Source organism: Zingiber officinale, chromosome 8A, assembly GCF_018446385.1.
Source record: "Zingiber officinale cultivar Zhangliang chromosome 8A, Zo_v1.1, whole genome shotgun sequence".
NCBI lineage: Eukaryota > Viridiplantae > Streptophyta > Magnoliopsida > Zingiberales > Zingiberaceae > Zingiber > Zingiber officinale.
Genome location: NC_056000.1, coordinates 98,837,554 through 98,861,777, shown reverse-complemented (window position 1 = coordinate 98,861,777; position 24,224 = coordinate 98,837,554). Strand labels below are relative to the sequence as shown.

The 24,224-nt window shown below is 39.7% G+C and overlaps 1 protein-coding gene across 1 annotated transcript in view; it reads right to left on the bottom strand.

Moving 5' to 3' along the window:
- LOC122009871 (sodium/hydrogen exchanger 2-like) overlaps positions 1 to 24,224 on the bottom strand; it is a 94,588-nt gene that overhangs the window by 53,357 nt on the left and 17,007 nt on the right. The window contains exons 3-8 of the mRNA XM_042566178.1: positions 8,365 to 8,462; positions 7,561 to 7,620; positions 6,973 to 7,019; positions 6,696 to 6,890; positions 3,397 to 3,443; positions 3,087 to 3,153 (exon numbers count right to left, since the gene is read on the bottom strand). Coding sequence (XP_042422112.1) covers positions 3,087 to 3,153; positions 3,397 to 3,443; positions 6,696 to 6,890; positions 6,973 to 7,019; positions 7,561 to 7,620; positions 8,365 to 8,462 — 514 coding nt within the window. The remainder of the gene's footprint in view (positions 1 to 3,086; positions 3,154 to 3,396; positions 3,444 to 6,695; positions 6,891 to 6,972; positions 7,020 to 7,560; positions 7,621 to 8,364; positions 8,463 to 24,224) is intronic.

The following is a 24,224-nucleotide window of genomic DNA, read 5'->3' as shown; positions in this document are numbered from 1 at the left end:
GAGGCAGGAGGTGATAGAGGCGCTTCCGGAGGATAAAAGATAGTCATTAGTGCAGGTGGAGAGGGAGAAACCTCGGCCTGTGAAGCGGAAGGACCAAAAAAAGAAACCGACTCAAAGAATGTGACGTCAGCAGAGATGAAGTACCGACGAAGAGTAGGGGAATAACACTTGTACCCTTTCTGAGACCGGGGGTACCCAAGGAAGACACACTTATGAGACCGGGGAGAGAGTTTGTCAATGCCGGGATCAAGAGCATGAGCAAAACAAATAGAACCAAAGACCCGAGGTGGTAGAGGATGAAGGGACTGATGTGGATAAAGTACCTGATGAGGTATTTTACCCTGGAGAGTGGATGAAGGCATGCGATTGATGAGATAACACGCAGTAAGTACCGCATCACCCCAAAACTGATGAGGGACATGAGAATGGAGAAGAAGAGTCCGAGTGGTTTCAAGGAGATGACGATTCTTGCGTTCTGCAACCCCATTCTGTTGAGGGGTATGAGGGCAAGACGTGCGATGCAGCACACCATGAGATGTCAAGAAGGTACGAAACTGAGTAGACAAATACTCGCGTGCATTATCACTTTGTAAAGTTCGAAGGGAAGTACCAAATTGAGTTTTTATTTCAAAGAAAAAGGATTCAAAAATAGAAAACAATTCTGAACGATCCTTCATTAGATATAACCATGTATAACGGGAAAAATCGTCTATAAAAGTAACAAAATACCTTGACCCCATTGTAGAAGAAACCCGACTCGGACCCCAAACATCAGAATGAACCAAAGCAAAAGGAGACATAGCCCGACTCTCAATACGAGGAGAAAAAGAACTACGAACATGCTTGCCTAATTGACACGACGCACAAGATAAAGACTCTAAGTGAGAAAGACTAGGATGTAACTGTTTCAACTTATTAAGACCTGGATGTCCCAACTGAGCATGGATAAGAAGTGGAGATGCCGCCGCCGAACCAACAAAAGAGGCTTGTTGAAGCCGATATAGGCCATGAGATTCACATCCGAAGCCAATCATCCTCCCCGTACTCCGGTCCTGTAAGGAAACAGACGTGTTAGTAAAAGAAATGACACAATCAAGAGATCGAGTAAGTTGACTTATCGACAATAGATTAAAAGGAGCGCCAGGAACATAAAGAACATTATGAATTGAAAGAGATGAAGAAGGATGAACAATACCAATACCCTGGGATTGAGTTTGGGAACCATTGGCCATGATGACCATTGGTAAATTACCAGAAGTAGTGAGAGAGGAAAAAAGAGATTTATTACTAGTGATATGATCGATGGCCCCAGAATCAAGAATCCAAGGACCCGAAGAATGGGATATGCCAGCAAAGGAAGTACCAGCGTCTGCAATGGTAGCAGCGGAACTCGAAGCCTGTCGATCCTCAAACCATTTCAGAAAGTCAGTATAAGAAGGTGTTGAAGTCGAATCAGGTGTTAACTGTGAAGTGGAAGCTGAAGGAGCAACAGAACTCTGAACAATCTGAGCAGCACGAGGAGGACGACCGTGTAGACTCCAGCATTTATCAATCGTGTGTCCCGGTCGGTGGCAATGATCACACCAAGGGCGTCCTTTGCCACCCTTGCGAGGTGGAGGTCCTTTGTGTCGAGAGACCAAAGCTGACGAGTCGACAGGAACAGAAGAAGGCATCGTCAAGACTTTGGCCGGGACACGGAGAAGAGTTGCCCAGGTATTTTCCATGGTAGCTTCTGTGGGGCTGCCCAGGATCTGGTCACGGACATGAGAATAATCCGTGGGCAGACCATATAAAGCCAAAGACATAAAAAATTTCTTCCGATTTTCAAGCTCTTCAACAGGATCGGCCGCAGGTGGGAGCAATTCATTGAAGTCACAAAGAAGGCTAGAAACTGAACCCAGATAAGTCGACATTGAATCCTTAATCTGATGGGCGCTGAGGATGGACATGAGATCTTCACAAACTTGATAGAGTCGCCGAGAGGTGTTTGTAAAGAGTTGTTGAGCTTGTGTCCAAACAGCTTTGCAGGTTTTGTAAGTACGGAAGACATTCCTAAGAGATGAATGGATGGTGGCTCGGATAATACAACATAACTGAGCGTCAACCTTCTTCCACAGAGGACGATCGGCGTCTAGAACATCTTCTTCAGTTTGAGTGAGATGTGTCTCATATCCCTGTCCAACAAGCCAAAGCTCAATGTGAGATGCCCAAGAAACATAATTCGTACCATCCAACTGTTCGGAAGAGAGAGGTGCAGTGATGTGGTTGGTAAAGATTGAGGTATCCGACTTTGGAACGCCGGATGTAGCCATTAAGCAGGTTGGAAAGAACTGCAATCGGTCGAGGACAAGAGATGTGATAAACGGAGCTCGCTGCTAGGCCCGTTCCTTGAAACCCTATCTTTTGCAATTCCCTCTGGCGAGAGCAACAAGGAATCAAGGAAAGAAGGTAACTCACAACCGCCGGAAGTAATGCTGCTGGTTTCTCCTTGCAGCCTCTGCCTCCAAATCAGGAAAGGACCGGAAGGTATTGCTTGTCAGCGACACCGAACCAGAGGGGGCGACGGGAAGAATCGCCAGTGCTGGCCACACGCCTGGACAGACGGAGTTGGGCGGAAGCGGCTCACCTCGAAACTCTGAGAAAGCGTGCGCCGACACCGATCGAGGCAGCGAAGAAAGCTGCTGGCCAGTGGCGAGGAAGAAGAAGAAAGCCGGCGGTGGTGGGAGTTGTCGCGAGCCCTAGCCGCACGATCGAGGAAGAGGTCGATGCCAGTTGGCGTCGGTGAGAACTCGCGCGGAAGGAGGCGACGCGAGGAAGGAAGCGGCGCTCGAGAACTCGCGTCGCGCCGAGAAAGAGAACTCGCGTCGCGCGGCGCGGCAGAAAGAAAAAAAAAAGGAGTTCGGCGCGGGGAAGAAAAAAAAGAAATTAGGGTTTTGGCTCTAATACCATGTTCAAAGCAAAACCTAAAATCTCGTGTATCTCTAGGAACCACGAGTTAGGCCTTTATATAGAAAAGAAGAAATAAACCAAAAGACTAAACTACCCCTATACTTATTCTAACAGGTGATATGGGGAAAAAAACTCACTTCAGCCAGCATATAAGAAAGATAAGCCATAAGTATCATAAGAGCAACTTCACGATCAGTTGAATGCCTGGATAACAAACAAAAGCAATAGAAATGATACATAAATGGAAATAAGTTAAGATGCTTCATGTGTTATCATTCATCAATTGCAGAAAAAAAAACCATTGGTATTTACTTCACTTTAAATTTTTAGTTCAGTGTGATCTATTTATCCTTTAATCACTTATGGTGCTGCAACATTAAATATAGTATAATATACATGACAAAAATGCAGAGACTAAATGGAAAATGGTTGATGTTTTTTCTATACCTTCCAAAATACAACTGTTTAATAATGTAAGCACTGAGTAATCCTGCCTGCAAAGGGAGTAAAATCTCAATGAAACAACCTAATAATGTTACACCCCAAAGGAGTCCCTGTCCGAAGAAATTTCGGCAACATCTCCCCTGTACGGATGACAATCTGAAACATTACTACATACAAAATATACCTCAGCCACATTCGGCTGGAATATATATGCAAAATAGAAATAACATAACCACGCAGTTAATATACACAGCCTACCCGGCTGGACATAAATGAATAAAACATATAACATAATACAACAACCCACACGGCTGGATATAAGCACAATCAATCAGTTAATAACAACCCACTCGGCTGGAACAAAATAAACACACAACAGCGGAAGACATAAAACGATACGAACGTAAAAACCAACAACGACACTAACAAAAATACCTGCCATCACAGACTTGACCCAAAATTCATAGCGACTTATTGAAAACAAAATACACAAAATCAACATACCACCCAAACGATAACAAAATCCAAAAAGAAAACTGTCCTCGAGTGTGATGTGGGACTGACAGCGGGGACTCTCCAAGCATCCATGACTCATCTACCTGTTACCTGGCGAAAGAAAACCATTTTGTGGGGTAGTGAGTATTGAAACTCAGCGGGTAAGGAAAGAGATAGTGCAAGAACTTAATGTACTAATAGAAATGCCAAAAGAAATACAGTCTCATAAGGAGAAATAACAGATACTACAATAGAACCAAAATACATGCTCATACCTGAAACCATATCCTAGGCTAGGTATAGTAGGTCAGAACTGGTACTAACCTGCTACAGTACTGCTCATACTACAGAGGTAATAAGCAAGGTACATACAAATTTCCAATGACTAAACATCTACCATGAGAATATATCTCAACACAAGTAAGCATATCAGCATACGTGAACAACAGCAGTTAGTAAGCAATAACAGCATATATAAACAGCAGCAACCAAAATAAATATAATAACAGCGTATGCACGGATGGTCACTCCCGCCCACCTCTCCGCACCATGACCCCTGTATGGCCGAGAGGCCGGGTCAGTGACAGACTGTACCACGAGTGGCCGAGGGGACAGTTGCATAGTAGCTAACTAGCTACATCTGCGACGGGGTCCTTGCTGCTCGTACTCCAGCTACCACTCACACAAGTGGTCGAGTGCGGCACGACAGGACAAGCGGCATCAACTCCAGCTACCACTCTCTCGAGTGGCCGAGGATGCGGCATGCATGCAATGACATGATGCAAGCAATGCAACAGTCATCATATATATATAAGCAGAAACAGGTATGCTACATGAAGCCAGCATGCTCAACATAATATATAAATAGATAACAGCCAAAGCATACAAACATGGTATCTAGTATCTGCTATTGATCATGGACAACAACAAGAGACTGTATAGATATGGAACGAATTTCTCAAAGATTGCGTGGAAGTATCAAGCGCAGGAAAGTAAGAGTGGATTCAAGATAAACAGTCCTTATCCAAAATAATTCATGCACTAAGGTCAAAGTACTAAAAAAAAACAAAGCAAGAAGTACCCGCCTAAACAGGAAGATCGTATCAAACAACCTCCACATCAAGCGACTCGTCTCAAATCCAAAATCCTGCGATCACATAGTATATAGATTTAGCTAATTATATATGAATTTAATAGCTAAATCAAATCCCAAACCTAATTCGATTAGGAACCATGTTAAATTCCACCTAATAATTCAGATCTATACCAGCATATAAGATCATCTAAAAGAATCAACCACCACACCGAAATCCCATCCAAACCACCCTCATTTCCATTCAAAAATTCGTAAGCATCAGGAAGACATAGAAACATCAGACCCCTCCATAAATCCACAGCTAACTCAAATGACATCACACCAATTCACTTCTCAAGATCACGGCTATTCAAGACAAAACCAAACTTCACCTACCTGACCAAGATCCGAAAACATCTTAAAGTAGCAAGAATAATTCTTGAAATTGTACAATGACTACCAAATCTGTCCCAAAATCCTTCAACAGCGGGGAGATAAAAGCCACAAATAGAATCCACAGCAACCTCAGCTACAACATCAAGTTAAATCCACACAAATTTCCTCAACAATTCGGAAGGCAAAAGCAGCAACAACTAATTCCAAAACAAAGCATGAGTAGAAGTAACAACGAAATTGGTCACATCCTATTATCTCAAGCTTGTTCAGCGAAGCAAAACTGATTAATAAAACCAAAACACCATCGAACACAGCTTAACACTTCATAGATTTAGACGGAACGGACAAAGTAACAATGTCATCAATCGAAGCTTAAACTATTAGAATCTGTTCAAAAAATCCAGAAACGACAGGGAGAAGCAAGAGCATCTTTAATCAAGACTTAATCCACTATCAACTTGTTCAAATCATTCGGGGGCAATAGGAAGGAACCGAAAGAAACCATAGGAAGAAGCAAGGACATCAATGGAGATCGTTTATACACCTACTCCTATCCCTTATTCCCAAAACTCATACCTACAGGAGAGATTGTACCTGCTGGATCGATTAGGGCACGACTGTGTTGAGAGGAGGTCGGCGGCTGTGGCTCGTCACAGTGTCTCTGGTGTTGGTGCGAGGAGAGGCCAAGACTTGGGAGTAGGTGGCGGCGGTGCGTCTTGGCGAAGAGGAAAAGAGGGGATCACAAGAAGGGAATCGGCCGGTGCTCGCCTGGGTGAGGCTCGGGGAGAAGAAGCTCCGCGCGGTCAAGGGAGCTAGGGCACGGCTAGGGGGGTTCGGCGGTGAAGAGATTCAGGGCTCCTTGCTTGATTTCCGGCAATCTCCGAGTGTCTTCGGCTAGGAGAGGAAAGACAATGGTTGGATCAGAGCTCAGGGGTCGGTGTCGGCCATCCGGTGGCTGGCGATCGATGTCGGGCCGAGGCGGTCGGCGGTGACGCAAGAGAGGAATCGGCAGGGGAAGAGGAGAGGCGCGCGGGTGAGATGCTAGGCACGACAAATTTAGGTTTTTATAATATAAACTTACGTTTAGATAAATTAAAACCTAAGTTTATTCCTCAATCAACTGTCATATTTGGATATTCCAAACGGACCTTTTCCAAAACTTATAATTTTATCCCCTCAAAATATATCATACGAGTTCCGATTAAATTTCTAAAAATTTCTAAAAATCCCAATAAAATTATTTATCAAATAACCTTATTATTTAAATATTATTTGGGTACCGTATTTTACAAATAAGTAGGAGCATACATCCATAGTATATTAGGTCAGAACTTACAACTGCTCCAAGCAAGGTGCTGGTTAAAAACAGATAAAAGAAATTTGCAACAAACTGTAACACTACAGTCAAGTCAATATGAACTAGATCAAATTTCTGAATTGCATTAAAAAGCACCACTGACGTAGCATCATTTACAACTCCTTCACCAAACACCAAGCTATAAAGCAAAGGTGTCTCATCCTGACTAAGCACCTGATTTTCATGTAACATGTTACCAACATCAGTTAGCTGAAACAAGGGTTCGTCCATAATATAATATGTTAGAGTTTAGAACCTGCAAAGTGCAAACAGAATCTGTAGCAGAAAAGATTGCACCGATAGCTGCATAAGGAATCAAAAGGGAAGATTAATGGCAATAACACAAATTGTGTTTCCTATGAGGGAAGGAAAGCAAAGGAAATAAGATGTAAGAATGATTTCCCAAGTGACACTTCTTTTGCTCTGCTTCCTTTGGCAGAAATAGAAAGGGAAAGAAAAGGCGAATTTTTGTTCCAGTGTTTCTATAGATTGTTTCTGTATGATCTGGGCAGAAAATTAACTTTAGCAAGCAATTGAGCTCAAATCCAAACTTCAAAAAAAAACAAAAAACAAAAAAAAAAAATCAATGTTTTTTATACTTTTAAAATTTATTTTTTATTAATATTTTTGATCTCTAGTAAATGATTTTTTTTTAAAATTTATAGTTTCCCAACCTCTTTCCTTCCCTTTAAGAAAGCAGTTGGATGGAATGGAGAATATTTTACAATTATTTTCCTATGAGCTTCCCTAGTAATTTCCTTGCTTTTGTAGGAGACATTGCCAAAGAGGAATTAAAAAAAAACAATTATACAATAAAGAAAAAAGTGCACAAGAAATTATTTACCAAGATAATCTCCAATGTCCAATGCGCCTATATTCATTTTTCTGAAAAATTCTATAACACCTATAAAAAAATAGAGGTCAAGAAAGAAAATTATTCATCATTTACATAATTAAAATGAATTCTTCAGATAATTAAAATGTAAAAATAAACTAGTCATATATCAGTAATTGATGTATAGACAGAGATAAGCCTGCCTATAAGTGAAGGAAAAGAACAAGAATATGAATTTGTTTCTAGAAGCAGGAAATTCACTTCCAGATTTTATATGGACAAGAATGTTAAGGTGAAATTTAGATAAATTGGATTTTCACCAAATATTAGCAATTTAAGTGAAATAAATCCGGGCATTTCATTGCATGGCTTCAAGTTCACTGCATGTATCATTACTATTTAGTAATATATGGCAATGACACAAGTCAACAAATAATGATGCCCTGAAACAATCATTTTCTAAAATTCAGAAACACTCAGGTTTGGAATGGTTGCATCACTTGGTTACTTGAATCAAGACAATCAAGGAAGTTAATTACTCCAGAAGAGCATGTTCACAGCGCCTTAAATAGGTGTGCCTGACAGCCATTGATAAAGAGGAGATAAGTCAAGAATCATGAAATTCTCTAACTAAATCAATGAATATGACAAAGAAACATTTTAGAACTTCGATATGCAGCTATTTTTGATAAATAGATGCAATATCAAAATGGTCACAGTAGAAAATTATCTTTGCTACCAGCACAAAGTTCTGCTCAATAGTAGCATACCATGCAAATTATAAATATGTATGTTCAGATATGTTTCCCTTACCGAGTGAAATTATGAAAAAGGAGATCAATGTCCCTACAGCGCCAAACAACATAATTGTAATGAAGTTGCGGAAGAACTGTTTTTTCTTTACTTGGAACCTGATTCACCAAAAGAAATTTCTCTCAAAAATGTTCAAATGACCCATTGGTATCTTGAAGATCCAAAAATGTAGTTTAGTAGGTGAGCAATAAAATAGCATACAAGATTGAATGGCTGGACAAGGACATGATTTAAAGCAAGATGCTAAGTACCTACAGTGTGCCAGGTGATAAGACCATGATTCGAGATGGCATGTAAAGTGAAGAGCACAACAGAGAGTTATGAATTTCTGTTGTACCTTTCAGGACAGTTAATATGAAAACATATTTTAAAAATAATACAAAATCAAAATGGCATGGTTGTCGAAATCATAGACGCCTATGGAAAACCAAGAGAGCATTTCAATAATTGAAACTTGAAGGGCATTCCTCAGATTTGCTATGAATAAAATAGGCAAATGAAACAAATAATAAAAGCCAAGCAATATGGGATTGTCATCCCACCATGGACTTGTTTTGCCTTTTCCCTTAGCATTTGTATTGAGCAATGCACAAGAAGCTATCATTGGCAAAAGGCGAACCCTCGCCCTCAGGGCCCCCGCCGCACCCTGCCCAGGGTCATCACGAGGGAGGTAAATCACGGTAGCTCGGTGGCAAGTACGCAGTGGGCCGAGACTTTTTGCACAGGGATAGGGAATAAATCCCCGTTGCCCTGCGGACTCGAACCCATGTTCTCAGTGGCAAACTTCCACGCCTTTACCAGCCGAGATAACCCCGTGGGGCGCACAAGAAGCTATCATGGTCCTTAGACTGGAGGTTCAACAACATATTTTAGCCAATTACCCAATAAACTTAGGTAATTGGCATGAATATGAGCTATAATAGCTTCAAACTACACTCAAAACTTTGACACAATTTGTAATCTGTTTTTCCACTCAAATCATTAGTGTCATTATGCCACATTGCCTTTGCAACATGGGAGCCAAGATGAGAAGTAACACCGTTAACAGGAAGCCAATTAACAGATATGCCATTAGTTCATAGTTAGACTGTAGTTTTTCATTGGATGATTAATGCTTCAGTCATTATCTAAGCTTCATAGTGTGCTAGAATCATAAATTGCGTCATTGAAGGGCCAAAACTCCCTGTTCTAGAAATACTTCAGACCTTGATTCCATCAACAGTGCAAAAACAAATAAGTTGGAAAATGTGAGAGAAGTCATTTGGTGATGATAACCAGCTATCAGCTTTCTGAGACATGTGGCAGACCCTCTTCTTCAATGTATTGAATTGATTTGAGGCTCATTTTTACTATTCTCCTAGAAGTTTTTCATTAGGTTTAGCTAGCAGAGTTTATTTATAGAAAAAACAAAATTAAAAACCTACTTCAGATCAAGGTTTAAAATCTCGACCCGTGCCGAAGTTTCGGTGCTAAACCGGAACGATACAGTTTCGGTATCGTATCGTGCCGTGCTATATATATATATATATATATATATAAAAGTTGTTTTATTAACTTTACGTAACATGATAGCATATATTTATCAAAACTTCCGAAATAAAGCATACGTAATTTAAAGTATTTTCTTTAATATTTATGGTTTTAAATCTTTTATTTTAAGATAAAAATATATATATTATCTATAATAATTATATAAATTAATATAAAAATTCTAATTTATATATACTAATTATATAAAATTTTAATTTATATAATATATATATTTATATAATTATAGTTTATACATATTGTAAATAATCTATATTAAATATTTTATATAGAGAGAATTGTTAACTTGGGCTGTATTCTAAAATTAAATTTATTTTAAAATATTATATATTATTTATTTTTTTAACAATTAAAATTTTATAATTATTTATAGACTTTTAAAATTATTTATCAATTTTTAAAATTATTTTAAATACTTTTATAACATTTTAATCTATTTTTAATTTATAAAAATAATTTAAAGTTTGATTTTAAAATTATTTTAAATTATATAACTATATATATATATAAATTATCTATTTTTCACTTTAATTTTTTTATATTTTTAATAAAAAAACAAAATAAAATAAAATTATATATTATAATTATATTAATTAATTAACCGTTTATTTAATTAATTAATAATTTATATAATATATATAATAATTAATTTGAAATTATATATATACATAATAACGATTTTAAATTCTAATTATAAGTTTTTAAAAACCCTACTTTTTCTTCTCATCACGATGCGCGATTCGCCACCTCCCTTCGCACAAGACTCGTTGTCCCTTCGCCTCTGCCGCCGCCTATTGTTCTTTCACCAGTGACCTCACCGAGGCAGATGTTCCAGGTAAGTGATCCGTAAACTATCCCAAAGATCCATTCTTTCTTCTTCCTCCTCCTTCCTTCTGTCGCACGAGCACGCACGATTCCTTCTGTCTCGCGACGACGAGCGCACACGATTCCTTCTGTCGCGTGATGCATGCCGAAATCATTGCTCTTCTGATGTCGGTTTCGGTGCTCGGGCAGAACGATAAGTTTCGCCCGTTCCGCCCGGCACGGAACGAAACCCTAAACCCTGCTTCAGATTCAAATTTATTTAATCTTTTATTAAATTAGTGAGAACAACTCTTGATATGGACACTAACATGATAAATGGGCATCTTGAAGAAAAACTTGCTCTCTATAAAGAGGAGATATTCAGATTCCATGCACTGAAGGAAAGTCCTAATCAAGAGCAATGGAGTTATCTCTATAATATTTTCAAGATTATATACTTTTAATGTTGCTCAAGATTTAAAGGGAATACATGATAAAGCTCAATGTGGCAAAAGGCAATTCCCTCGCCCCAGCGCTCCCGCCAATCCGTCCCTACCCCAACATGGAGAAGATAAATCACGAGTGACTACTAGTTGTATGCTAGAGGCATGATAAGACTGAATTAAATGAGCTGAAACTTATCCTTAAGGCATGATATAAAGCTCAGTTGCCTATGAATTTTGTTTTCCTAGTATCCCTTTTATTTATTTGCTTTTATTTGAGATTGCTCAACAATAATTGGCCATGTGATTTTATTTCCAATAACTTAGTGGAATGATCAAGGTTTAAAATCTCGACCCGTGCCGAGGTTTCTATCCTACACCGGAACGATACAGTTTCGGGATCGTATCGTGCTGTGCCAATACGATTTCGATATATATATATATATATATATATATATAAAAGTTGTTTTATTAACTTTACGTAACATGATAGCATATATTTATCAAAACTTCTGAAATAAAGCATACATAATTTAAAGTATTTTCTTTAATATTTATGGTTTTAAATCTTTTATTTTAAGATAAAAATATATATATTATCTATAATAATTATATAAATTAATAGAAAAATTCTAATTTATATATACTAATTATATAAAATTTAATTTATTTAATTATTAATTTATATAATATATATATTTATATAATTATAGTTTATAAATATTGTAAATAATCTATATTAAATATTTTATATAGAGAGAATTGTTAACTTGGGCTGTATTCTAAAATCAAATTTATTTAAAAAAATTATATATTATTTATTTTTTTAACAATTAAAATTTATAATTATTTATAGACTTTTAAAATTATTTATCAATTTTTAAAATTATTTTAAATACTTTTATAACATTTTAATCTATTTTTAATTTATAAAAATAATTTAAAGTTTGATTTTAAAATTATTTTAAATTATATAACTATATATATATATATATAAATTATCTATTTTTTCACTTTAATTTTTTTATATTTTTAATAAAAAAACAAAATAAAATAAAATTATATATTATAATTATATTAATTAATTAACCGTTTATTTAATTAATTAATAATTTATATAATATATATAATAATTAATTTGAAATTATATATATATATATATATATAATAACGATTTTAAATTCTAATTATAAGTTTTTAAAAACCCTACTTTTTCTTCTCATCATGATGCGCGATTCGCCGCCTCCCTTCGCACGGGACTCATTGTCCCCTCGCCGCCGTCGTCCCCTCGCCTCTGTCGCCGCCTACTGGTCTTTCACCAATGGCCTCACCGAGGCAGATGTTCCAGGTAAGTGATCCGTAAACTATCCCAAAGATCCATTCTTTCTTCTTCCTCCTCCTTCCTTCTGTCGCACGAGCACGCACGATTCCTTCTGTCTCGCGACGACGAGCGCACACGATTCCTTCTGTCGCATGATGCACGTCGAAATCATTGCTCTTCTGATGCCGGTTTCGGTGCTCGGGCGGAACGGTAAGTTTCGCCCGTTCCGCCTGGCACGGAACAAAACCCTAAACCTTGGTGGAATCAATATTTTATTATCTAGTTCCAACAATCTAAAGAGAAGCGACTTCCTTTTCCAATCATGAGATTCAATGCAGTAATGCAGCAACAATTTCTAGATGGAACAAAAAAAAAAGATCCTAAAGAAAATGAGTTGAAATGCACTACAATTCATGGGAACTGACAACCTATTTCTTTTAAATTGGATGAGACCAGTCTCATATCAGACCACAGATCCATCATGTACAAACTACATTTCCATGGTTCCATGCAGTGCGAGGCATGAGGTATGAACTCATGTTTGCATGAAATCAATGGATTGTTATCAGTGCATTAGAGATATCAAATTAAGCAAAATAGTATAAATATGAAGAGATACATATAGTTGCAAAATAGTACAGTAAATTGAACAATACCCCCATATTTCAAAGGAACAAGTTTACAAAAAAGTATAGTTTGTAGTCATCATACCATATCTTAACTGGGGCAATTATTGCATGACAATTCATAGTTAGAGAGAGATGAATGGTTCATAATCATCAACTGCTCTCCATAATGCATGTTTCTTTAATAAAAGTTAAACCAAGCCCATATGCAGCAAAAGATATGAATTTTGAAAATCTTTCAGAAAAGATCTAATGAAAAATTATGATTAGACATGTGCTATACTTTAGAACCTTTGCACCATAATTTTTTCTATCATAAATTTTGATAATGTAGGGGATTCTTATATATGATAATTTAATAATACATGAAAATGTGGGGGTGAGAATTTTTACATTAATTTTGAGCATATATTATTACTGATAAATGTTAAATGTTTAATGATTTTGATGTCCTACTTCAGTAGAAAACAATGTTTGTCTACTCAAGTGCAAGGATAGGAATAAAGTCCTTATATACAGCCTTGTTGAAGGGACTAACCTATTGAAGGCGCTGGATGTTTAAAATCCTCATTAATTGAGGGGAATAGGATTTATTCATAAGAGGAGTCTTCTTATGGAACTACCACATATAGGGACAAAGAGAAGGGAATAGCCTAAACTGAAAAATGAAAGCTTTAATTCGATGCTAATATTGGTTTCCACGCGGAAATATAAAAAACAACAATAAGAAACACTAGTTAACACTTCGAGTTTACATGGTCCAGAACCCTTGGTTCCTAGTTCACAAAGCCTATGGCTCATTAGTGAATTACTTCATCAATTTGTTAGAACTTTCGAACCGTAAAAATCATTTTTTGCATTGCAGAAACCTCAAAGCTAGCCACGGATCCGTGCGAAGATAGATAAATAAAATATTCATGTATATATTTGTCTACACTAGATCTACCTTAGATCTACATGAAAAGAAAGTATTACCCTTGTAGCGATGCCCTTCGCTTATCCCGCTCGTCCAAATGGTTGCCGGATCTCGTAGAGTGTCAAGTGTACACTTCTTTACACGTATCCATACGGACAAAAGGTGGAGAGAACCACTTAGAGTGTGCTAGCACTCTTGAGAGGTCTCGGCAATGGAGGAGAAGGAGAGAAAAGAAGAGAGGAAGAAGAAGAGACCTTGAATAAGCACACACTTGCTTTTTTTTTTTCTCTCTTTTGGCCGGCCACTTATTAGAGTATTTTATACCTCCATGTAATACCAAGAGTCATGGCTCTTGGTCTTCCTCATAAGATGACACACAATGATGTAGCCTTGATGATGTGGAACATCATCATTGACCGGCCCATGCCAAGTCACAATGAAGTGGCATTTGGTCAAGTCAAACTTGACCCTTCATCTTCCCTCTCAAGTCAAGTCAAACTTGACCTTTTATCTCCCATGGTTGATCAAATCTACCCTTTGACTCAAATCAATTTAATTTAATGAATCTCTATTCATTGGTTTAAATTGACTCAATGAATCATAGTCAAAATTAGACTCATTCGACACATGAATCAAATTGAGTCCAACTCAATTAGTCTAATTTGGATTACTCTTAATCCAATTTGGTTCATCACATGAACCTAATCCTCTTGGTCCATCATATGAACCTAATCTCCATCTAGCAGCCCTTTGTGTGTGACCCTATAGGTTCTTGTAACGATGGCAATGCTCCTAAACCCATTTAGAAACATAAGCAATGAGCGGTATCTAGCAACACATCATTACTACCTAAGTTACAAGAATGTTGAGATCCAACATCACCATTGTAATTATTAATTGTGACTCTCACAATATGTGACAACGTCCTTCTATCCTTGACATCTAAATTGATCAATTGAGGCATAGACCGTGTCATCCTCTAATCAATCTATGTCTTAAACTCTAAGTAGACTCACTCTAATCAAATGAGCACAATATCTCATATTGACTTATTTGGACATGGTCATGCACTTAGTGGTCTCACTCTATCAAGAATCATAATATCACTCCCGTCATATAGGAGGGATAGATCCCATCTACATCACTCACATCCCTCCGCATAATTTGTTACATACCCAGTAGTCGCCTTTATAGTCCACCCATTTACGGGTGACGTTTGACGAAGCCAAAGTATGTAACTCCTTATGTAGGGAATCATGGTGAGTTCAGGTCCAAGGACTGATAGTCATACTAATAGTCACATGAGAAAGTATATGACACTCATATAACAATCAATGATACTTTCTCATGGCGGGTCATTCAGTATACATTCTCTAATGCATACCCATGTGTCAACTTGATATCTAATATCCATGACTTGTGAGATCAAGTCATCGAGTTGACCATATGCTAGTCTCATCGCATTAACATTGTCCCTGAATGTTAATACTTGACTAGGAATGATTAAGAGTAGTGTTCTCTATATCATCTCATTATCAATTCAACCAATCGATTGATATAGATAAAAACCTTCTACTCAAGGACGCTATTAAACTCAGTTATTTGCCACCAATACAAGTAAGTATAATAACCATAAAGAAATGCCTCTATAAATATATATATATAGAAATATGATACATCCAGTCCATACAACAATCATCACATGATCGGCTCTAGGGCTCTCACTAACAATCTCCCACTAGCACTAGTGCCAATCAGTGTAGGCTCTAACACCCAATGACCTAGTGTCATAATGCTTTCTCTGTGCCAAAACCTTGGTCAAGGGATCAATGACGTTAGCCTCTGTGGGTACTCTGCAAATTTTCACATCTCCTCTATCGATGATCTCTCGAATAAGATGGAAGTGCCGTAGTATGTGTTTGGTCTGCTGGTGTGAGCGAGGTTCCTTAACCTGCGCAATTACTCCATTATTATCACAATAGAGCTCTATAGGATCGGTTATGCAAGGAATCACCTCAAGCTCAATAATGAACTTGCGGATCCAAACTGCCTCCTTTGCTGCTTCTGATGTAGCAATATACTTGGCCTCTGTTGTAGAATCAGCAATTGTGTCCTACTTCGAACTCTTCCAGCTCACAGCACCACCATTCAAGCAAAACACGAACCCCGACTGCGATCTATAATCATCCTGATCAATTTGGAAGCTGGCATCACTGTAACCCTTTACAGCTAACTCGCCATCGCCTCCAAATATCAAGAAATATTTTTTAGTCCTTCTCAAGTACTTAAGAATATTCTTGACCGCTATCCAGTGACGTTCACCTGATCTGACTGGTATCTACTCTCAAAGCATACAAAACATCAGGACGAGTACATAGCATGGCGTACATGATAGATCCTATGGCTGAAGCATAAGGGATCTTATCTATGCGGTCTCTCTCCTCTCCAGAAGAAGGACTTTGAGTCTTCGAAAGACTCACACCATGTGACATTGGCAGAAATCCTTTCTTAGAATACTGCATGATAAACCGTAGTAATACCGTGTCAATATATGTACTTTGACTTAGGTCAAGCAATCTCTTAGATCTATCTCTATAGATCTTTATGCTTAGAATACAAACGACTTCACCTAAGTCCTTCATTGAGAAACAATTCCCCAGCCAAGTCTTTACAGACTGCAGCAAAGGGATGTTATTTCCAATGAGTAGTATGTCATCCACATATAATACAAGAAAGACAACTGTGTTCCCTGTTGGGATCCTTCGTACGGAGGCTAGAGAGGGGGGGTGTGAATAGCCGACCCCAAATCGTCGTTTCTTTCTACAAAACGTGTTAGCGCAGCGGAAAATACAAAGAAACGAAAGAGAAGAAAACCAAACCTTAACACAAGGATGTAACGAGGTTCGGAGATTAGGGCTCCTACTCCTCGGCGTGTCCGTGAGGTGGACGAGTCCAGTCAATCCGTCGGTGGATGAGCCCCCGGAGAACCGGCTAATACAATATACTCCTTGTGGGTGGAGAAACCTCGCCACAAACGTTTGCAACAGCAAACAAAGAGTACAAGAACAGTAAGAAAAGCAATACAATATGAATACAATAGCACTCTACCAATTGCTTGCTTTCTTGTCGACGACTGGAGGTGAAGCAGCAACTTCACAACCCAAAAGCAGCAGCTGGTCGACGACTGGAAGCTCACGCGAAGCTTCGGAGGCAAGCTCAATCAAAGCTCAGTCGAAGCTGAAACTACAGCAGCAGAACAGAAGTTCTAAGGAGGAAAGAGAAGAGTGTTTTGCACAAAAGATGCCCTCGTCTCCTTATACCTGCGAAGAAGAAACAGCGAAGAAACTAGCCGTTGTGTCGCAACGGCTAGAACCCTGATCGGTCTGTGGACCGATCAGGCAACATCCTGATCGGTCTGCAGACCGATCAGGGAAGAAGCCTTCGCTTCTGTTCTGTCCCTGATCGGTCCATGGACCGATCAGGAAACCTCCTGATCGGTCCACAGACCGATCAGGGAACCTTCTGATCGGTCCGTAGACCGATCAGGCTTCTCTTCTCTGCTAGTTTGCCACTGATCTCCTTCTGATCGGTCTCCAGACCGATCAGATAACCATCAGTAGCATACTGATCAGTCACTGATCGGTCACCAGACCGATCAAATGAGCCATGTATCATTGGATCGGTCTGCAGCCCGATCCAAACTTCTCAGCCCTAAACCTAAGGCTTCCACACCAACATCCGGTCAACCTTGACCTGTTGGTACATCATGCATAGCATCCGGTCACTCCCTTGACCTGCTAGCACTCCCCGCTAAGTGTCCGGTCAATCCCTTTGACCCACTTAGACTTTTCCACACCAGATGTCCGATCATCCCTGATCCATCTGGATTTTCCACTTCGTGCCAAGTATCCGATCACTCCCTTGACCTACTTGGACTTTCCAACACCAGAAGTCCGATCATCCCTGATCCATCTGGATTTTCCCTTGCCTGGCTTCACTCACCAGGACTTTCACCTGGCTTCACTCACCAGGATTTCCACACTGCCTAACATCCCAGTTAGGACTTTCTCACTGCCTGGCTTCACTCACCAGGACTTTCCTCTTGCCTAACATCCCAGTTAGGACTTTCCCTCGTGCCAAGCTCCCTGCTTGGACTTCTCCGTGCCAAGTCTCCATACTTGGACTTTTCCCGTGCCAAGTCTCCATACTTGGACTTTTCCCGTGCCAAGTCTCCATACTTGGACTTTTCGCGTGCCAAGCTCCCTGCTTGGACTTTTCCAGTGCCAAGTCTCCATACTTGGACTTTTCCAGTGCCAAGCTCCCTGCTTGGACTTTTCCGTTGCCAAGTCTCCATACTTGGACTTTTTCCCGAATCAGGTCAACTAGGTCAACCTTGACCTACGGTTGCACCAATAATCTCCCAAACATCTATTCTTGTCCCATATCAAGAATACAACTCTTTTCTCGTCAAACATCGTCAAACATCAAAACACAACTCGAGTCAGGTCAACTCGAGTCAGGTCAACCAAGTCATCCTTGACCTAAGGTTGCACCAACAATCTCCCCCTTTTTGATGTTTGACAAAACCCATAATCAAGTTAGGTTAACCCGATAACCTAACTTAGGTTTTCCAACCATCTTCCAATGTCCAATGTTCTTTCCTTGAACATTCTCTGGACATTCTCCCCTTAGGTTAACCCGATAACCTAACTTGGGTTCTCCAATAATTCTCCCCCTTTTTGACACACATCAAAAAGAATTCCAATGTTCTTCCTCGAACATTCCTTGACATTCTTCTCCTAGCTTAGGTTAACCCGATAACCTAACTTGGGTTCTCCAATAATTCTCCAATGAACACTCTCCCCTTTTTGACACACATCAAAAAGGAAAAAAAAAGGTATCAAGGTCAAGAGTTTCTTCCTAATGAAAGTCCCATACATTTCATTGAAACTCTTAATTTCCCCCTTAATACTAAACTCAACAATCAGCTTAGTGATTCCCATATCACTAATCCTCAAAAGTCTTAAGGAGTAAAAACTCCCCCTAACAGTCAACTCCCCCTTGACAATTAGGTAAAACTCCCCCTAAAGGTTAACTCCCCCTTGACCATTGCACCAACAATGTCTTTGTGAGTTCCAAACCTTTAGAAATCCACAAACCCCTGTTGAAACAGTCTGACCTGAATGTTGAATTGCTGTCGACCCTGAGGATCGTCACTGATCGGTCCCCGGACCGATCAGGCCTTCACCAGATCGCACCAAGCTCTCTGGTTCTTCTGGATCATCGCACCAAGCTCTCGGATCTTACTGGATCGGTCTGCAGACCGATCCATGCTTCACTGGATCGGTCCCCAGACCGATCCAGACTCTGACAGGAGATTTCTGAAATTTCCTTCCCGAAATTCAGAAACTCCTAGAAAATTCCAGAAAATTCGAAAAATTGTGAAATTTTGAGGATACATTCCTCATAACATATACTATCATGGAAAAATAGTTTTCTATGAAAATAACTTCCATTTTTCAATCTTGATACAAAGTTCAAAAACTTTGAAATAGTTCAAGTTTAACTCAACTTTGTATCACAATGTTCAATGATGAATGCTATCACTAGGAAAGCTTCATCAAGGTTTTTCAAATCAATTTTAAAATGCTTTTAAAATCATTTGAATTTAGGACCATAATCTTAGGGCTAGATGTACATGACTTGTACACAAGCTTTCCCTATGATCCTTAATTTCTTGAATTAGGGTCATCTAGGTACAAGGACTATGCACCTTGATCCTAACTCATGATCCTAATATCTCACACACATCTAAGGTGTATCAAACCACATTCAAGTCAATTTGATGTGAGATATGGATTAAGGTCAACTTAGGCTAAGTTCTCATGCATTTTCTAAACACCAATTTGATCTCAATATCAAATTATATGTTTGTCCTTAAATCAATTTCATTGATTATAATGCAAGAGATGATGACATGGCATATAATGATATCATGAGTAAAAACATGTGCCAATGTCATGATGTCATGGCATAAAGTTTGAAAACTTAAATAAAGCATGACATATAAACTAGCCTAAGCATTATCATGACATTTCAAATGATAATAAAACTAAACATGATGTCATGACATGGCATATGACAACCAATCATAGCAAGTTAGCACAAATAAAATACCTAAATTCCCTATCTAAGTATCCTTAGCCTTAGCTAACTTAAAATCTAACCCTAGATTGCCCATATATCCCTAAGAGAAAACCAAAATCTCAATTATGGTATTTCTCTAGGTTTTCTTAAATTGTGCCAAATAAGATTAAAATCGATATTTTTCAAATATGGCACAATTTACTCTTCAAGGAGTAAATAATAATTCTTTTTCATTTTCAAAGGTTATCAAAACCTTGAAAATGCTCCTTGAGTGTCAATTTCCTCAAAGTTGGGTTAACTACCCTTCTAATTGGAGTTGACACTCTCTAACCCATCTATGGGATAGAGAAGATGCTCCTAGGAACCCAATATCTATGTGAGCTCATTGGGTTCACTAAATATTCACTAGGGATGACTTCCCTAGCAACCCTCCTAATGACCCTCTTAGGCTTTGAAGCCTTGGTCATTTGGGACTCATCAAGATCAACTCTAGGGGTGACTCCCCTTGTGACCTTAGTGGTGGTCTTCCTAGTCCTAGGTTTTGTTCCATAATCGAATGGAACATTGTGGTAAGTGGGCTTGACCACTTGGGACTTAGATTTGTGACCCAAACCTTTCTTGTCCTGGGACTTTTGACCCTTAGGCCCTAGAGTTGACTTCTCTAAATTTTTAAGGGCCTTTTCTAGGGTATCAAGCCTTGACCTCAAGACTTGATTCTCCTTTTCTATTACCTCAAGTTTTGATTTGTCATTCTTTCTTGAGGTGTTCCTAGGCATGTGTCTAGTTGATTTAGGGTTTCTACCTAGGTTTTCCTTAACCTTAGAAGTGTTAATCCTAGGGTTAGCATTCCTAGTAGTATCCCTATCTAGGTTGACATGTTTAGCACCTAAGCACATGTATTGATTTCTAGTGTTAACATGCTTATCATTATTGACTAATGCAATAAAATTACTAGCATGTATCCTACTAGAATTGCACGAATGAGCCTTAAAAGATACCTTAGGGTTTGCCTTAGCTCCCCTATCGATGTGCATCCCTTGTCCTTGTGAGGTTTCCTCCCCTTCGGACATTGGCTCCTATAGTGTCCCCGTTGCTTGCATTGAAAGCACACCACGTGCTTCTTGCCTTTGCGTGTTGGGACGCCGGCTTCCTTGACCTTTGGTGCCGGTGGAGTCTTTCTAACCCTCTTTGGACACTTGCTCTTGTAGTGCCCAAATTCCCTACACTCGAAGCACATTATGTGTAATTTGCTAGAAATTAAAATGCTTGAGTTACCTAGGGTTGAGGATGGATGAACGCTCTCATCTTCATCCCTTCCGGAGGTAGAAGCTTCTTCTTCTTGCTCCGATCTTGAAGAGGAACTCTCCTCCTCTTCTTCTTTAGATGTTGAGTGGCCCTTAACTTCTAAATCTTCTCCTCCATGATGTGAGCTACTTGGCTCACTTAGCTCCTCTTCATGGCTTGAATTTGAGCTTCCCTCATGGAACTTGGCCAAGTTATCCCATAATTCCTTGGCATTGTTGTAACCTATCTTACACAAGATGTTAGTAGGCAATGAAAATTCAATTATTCTCGTTACCTCTTCGTTGATTTCGGATTTGTGAATTTGTTCTCTTGTCCACTCCTTCTTCTCAAGTGGTTTTCCTTCCTTATCCACCGGAGGAGTAAAACCTTTTTGTACACAAAACCAATTCATTATGTTAGTCATAAGAAAGTACTTCATCCTTACCTTCCAATACGCGAAGTCGCCGCATTCGTAGAAGGGTGGAATGGTGACGTCTTCTCCATAGAGATCCATTCTCTAGCTTTGCTCCCACGGGTGTGAATCCGATGAAGAGCAACCTTGCTCTGATACCACTTGTTGGGATCCTTCGTACGGAGGCTAGAGAGGGGGGGGTGTGAATAGCCGACCCCAAATCGTCGTTTCTTTCTACAAAACGTGTTAGCGCAGCGGAAAATACAAAGAAACGAAAGAGAAGAAAACCAAACCTTAACACAAGGATGTAACGAGGTTCGGAGATTAGGGCTCCTACTCCTCGGCGTGTCCGTGAGGTGGACGAGTCCAGTCAATCCGTCGGTGGATGAGCCCCCGGAGAACCGGCTAATACAATATACTCCTTGTGGGTGGAGAAACCTCGCCACAAACGTTTGCAACAGCAAACAAAGAGTACAAGAACAGTAAGAAAAGCAATACAATATGAATACAATAGCACTATACCAATTTCTTGCTTTCTTGTCGACTGGAGGTGAAGCAGCAACTTCACAACCCAAACGCAGCAGCTTGTCGACGACGGGAAGCTTACGCGAAGCTTCGGTGGCGAGCTCAATCAAAGCTCAGTTGAAGCAGAAGCTTCAGCAGCAGAAGAACAGAAGTTCTAGAGGAAGAGATTTTTTTTCAGCAACGAAGCCCCGGACCCCTTTATACCTGCACCTGCGAAGAAGATAAAGAAGACACAGAATCTAGTCGTTGTGTCGCAACGGCTAGTGCGTGGACCGATCAGGCTGAAGCCTGATCGGTCCGCAGACCGATCAGGGAACCTTCTGATCGGTCCGTAGACCGATCAGGCTTCTCTTCTCTGCTAGTTTGCCACTGATCTCCTTCTGATCGGTCTCCAGACCGATCAGATAACCATCAGTAGCATACTGATCAGTCACTGATCGGTCACCAGACCGATCAAATGAGGCATGTATCATTGGATCGGTCTGCAGCCCGATCCAAACTTCTCAGCCCTAAACCTAAGGCTTCCACACCAACATCCGGTCAACCTTGACCTGTTGGTACATCATGCCTAGCATCCGGTCACTCCCTTGACCTGCTAGCACTCCCCGCTAAGTGTCCGGTCAATCCCTTTGACCCACTTAGACTTTTCCACACCAGATGTCCGATCATCCCTGATCCATCTGGATTCTCCACTTCGTGCCAAGTATCCGATCACTCCCTTGACCTACTTGGACTTTCCAACACCAGAAGTCCGATCATCCCTGATCCATCTGGATTTTCCCTTGCCTGGCTTCACTCACCAGGACTTTCACCTGGCTTCACTCACCAGGATTTCCACACTGCCTAACATCCCAGTTAGGACTTTCTCACTGCCTGGCTTCACTCACCAGGACTTTCCTCTTGCCTAACATCCCAGTTAAGACTTTCCCTCGTGCCAAGCTCCCTGCTTGGACTTCTCCGTGCCAAGTCTCCATACTTGGACTTTTCCCGTGCCAAGTCTCCATACTTGGACTTTTCCCGTGCCAAGTCTCCATACTTGGACTTTTCGCGTGCCAAGCTCCCTGCTTGGACTTTTCCAGTGCCAAGTCTCCATACTTGGACTTTTCCAGTGCCAAGCTCCCTGCTTGGACTTTTCCGTTGCCAAGTCTCCATACTTGGACTTTTTCCCGAATCAGGTCAACTAGGTCAACCTTGACCTACGGTTGCACCAATAATCTCCCAAACATCTATTCTTGTCCCATATCAAGAATACAACTCTTTTCTCGTCAAACATCGTCAAACATCAAAACACAACTCGAGTCAGGTCAACTCGAGTCAGGTCAACCAAGTCATCCTTGACCTAAGGTTGCACCAACATTCCCAACAACCTTCTTGTAGACACATGGTTCATCTTCATTCTTGATGAAACCAAACTATTTGATCGCATCATTAAATCGAAGATTCCAGCTCCGAGAAGCTTGCTTTAGTCCATAAATGGACTTATGCAGCTTGCATACTCTGCTAGAATGCAGTGGATCTACAAAACCCTCAGGTTGTGTCATGTACACATCCTCGAGCAAGTTTCTATTCAGAAACGCGGTTTTGACATTCATCTGCCAGATCTCATAATCGTGGTATGCTGCAATAGCAAACATGATCCGAATAGACTTAAACATCGTTACTGGAGAAAAAGTTTCATCATAGTCAATACCATGAATTTGCTTGAAACCTTTAGCTACCAAACGACCCTTATAGGTATGCATAAGTCCATCCATGTCAGTCTTTCTTTTAAAGACCCAATGGGTTTGACGCCTTCAGGTGGATCAACCAAAGTCCATACTCGGTTGGTATACAT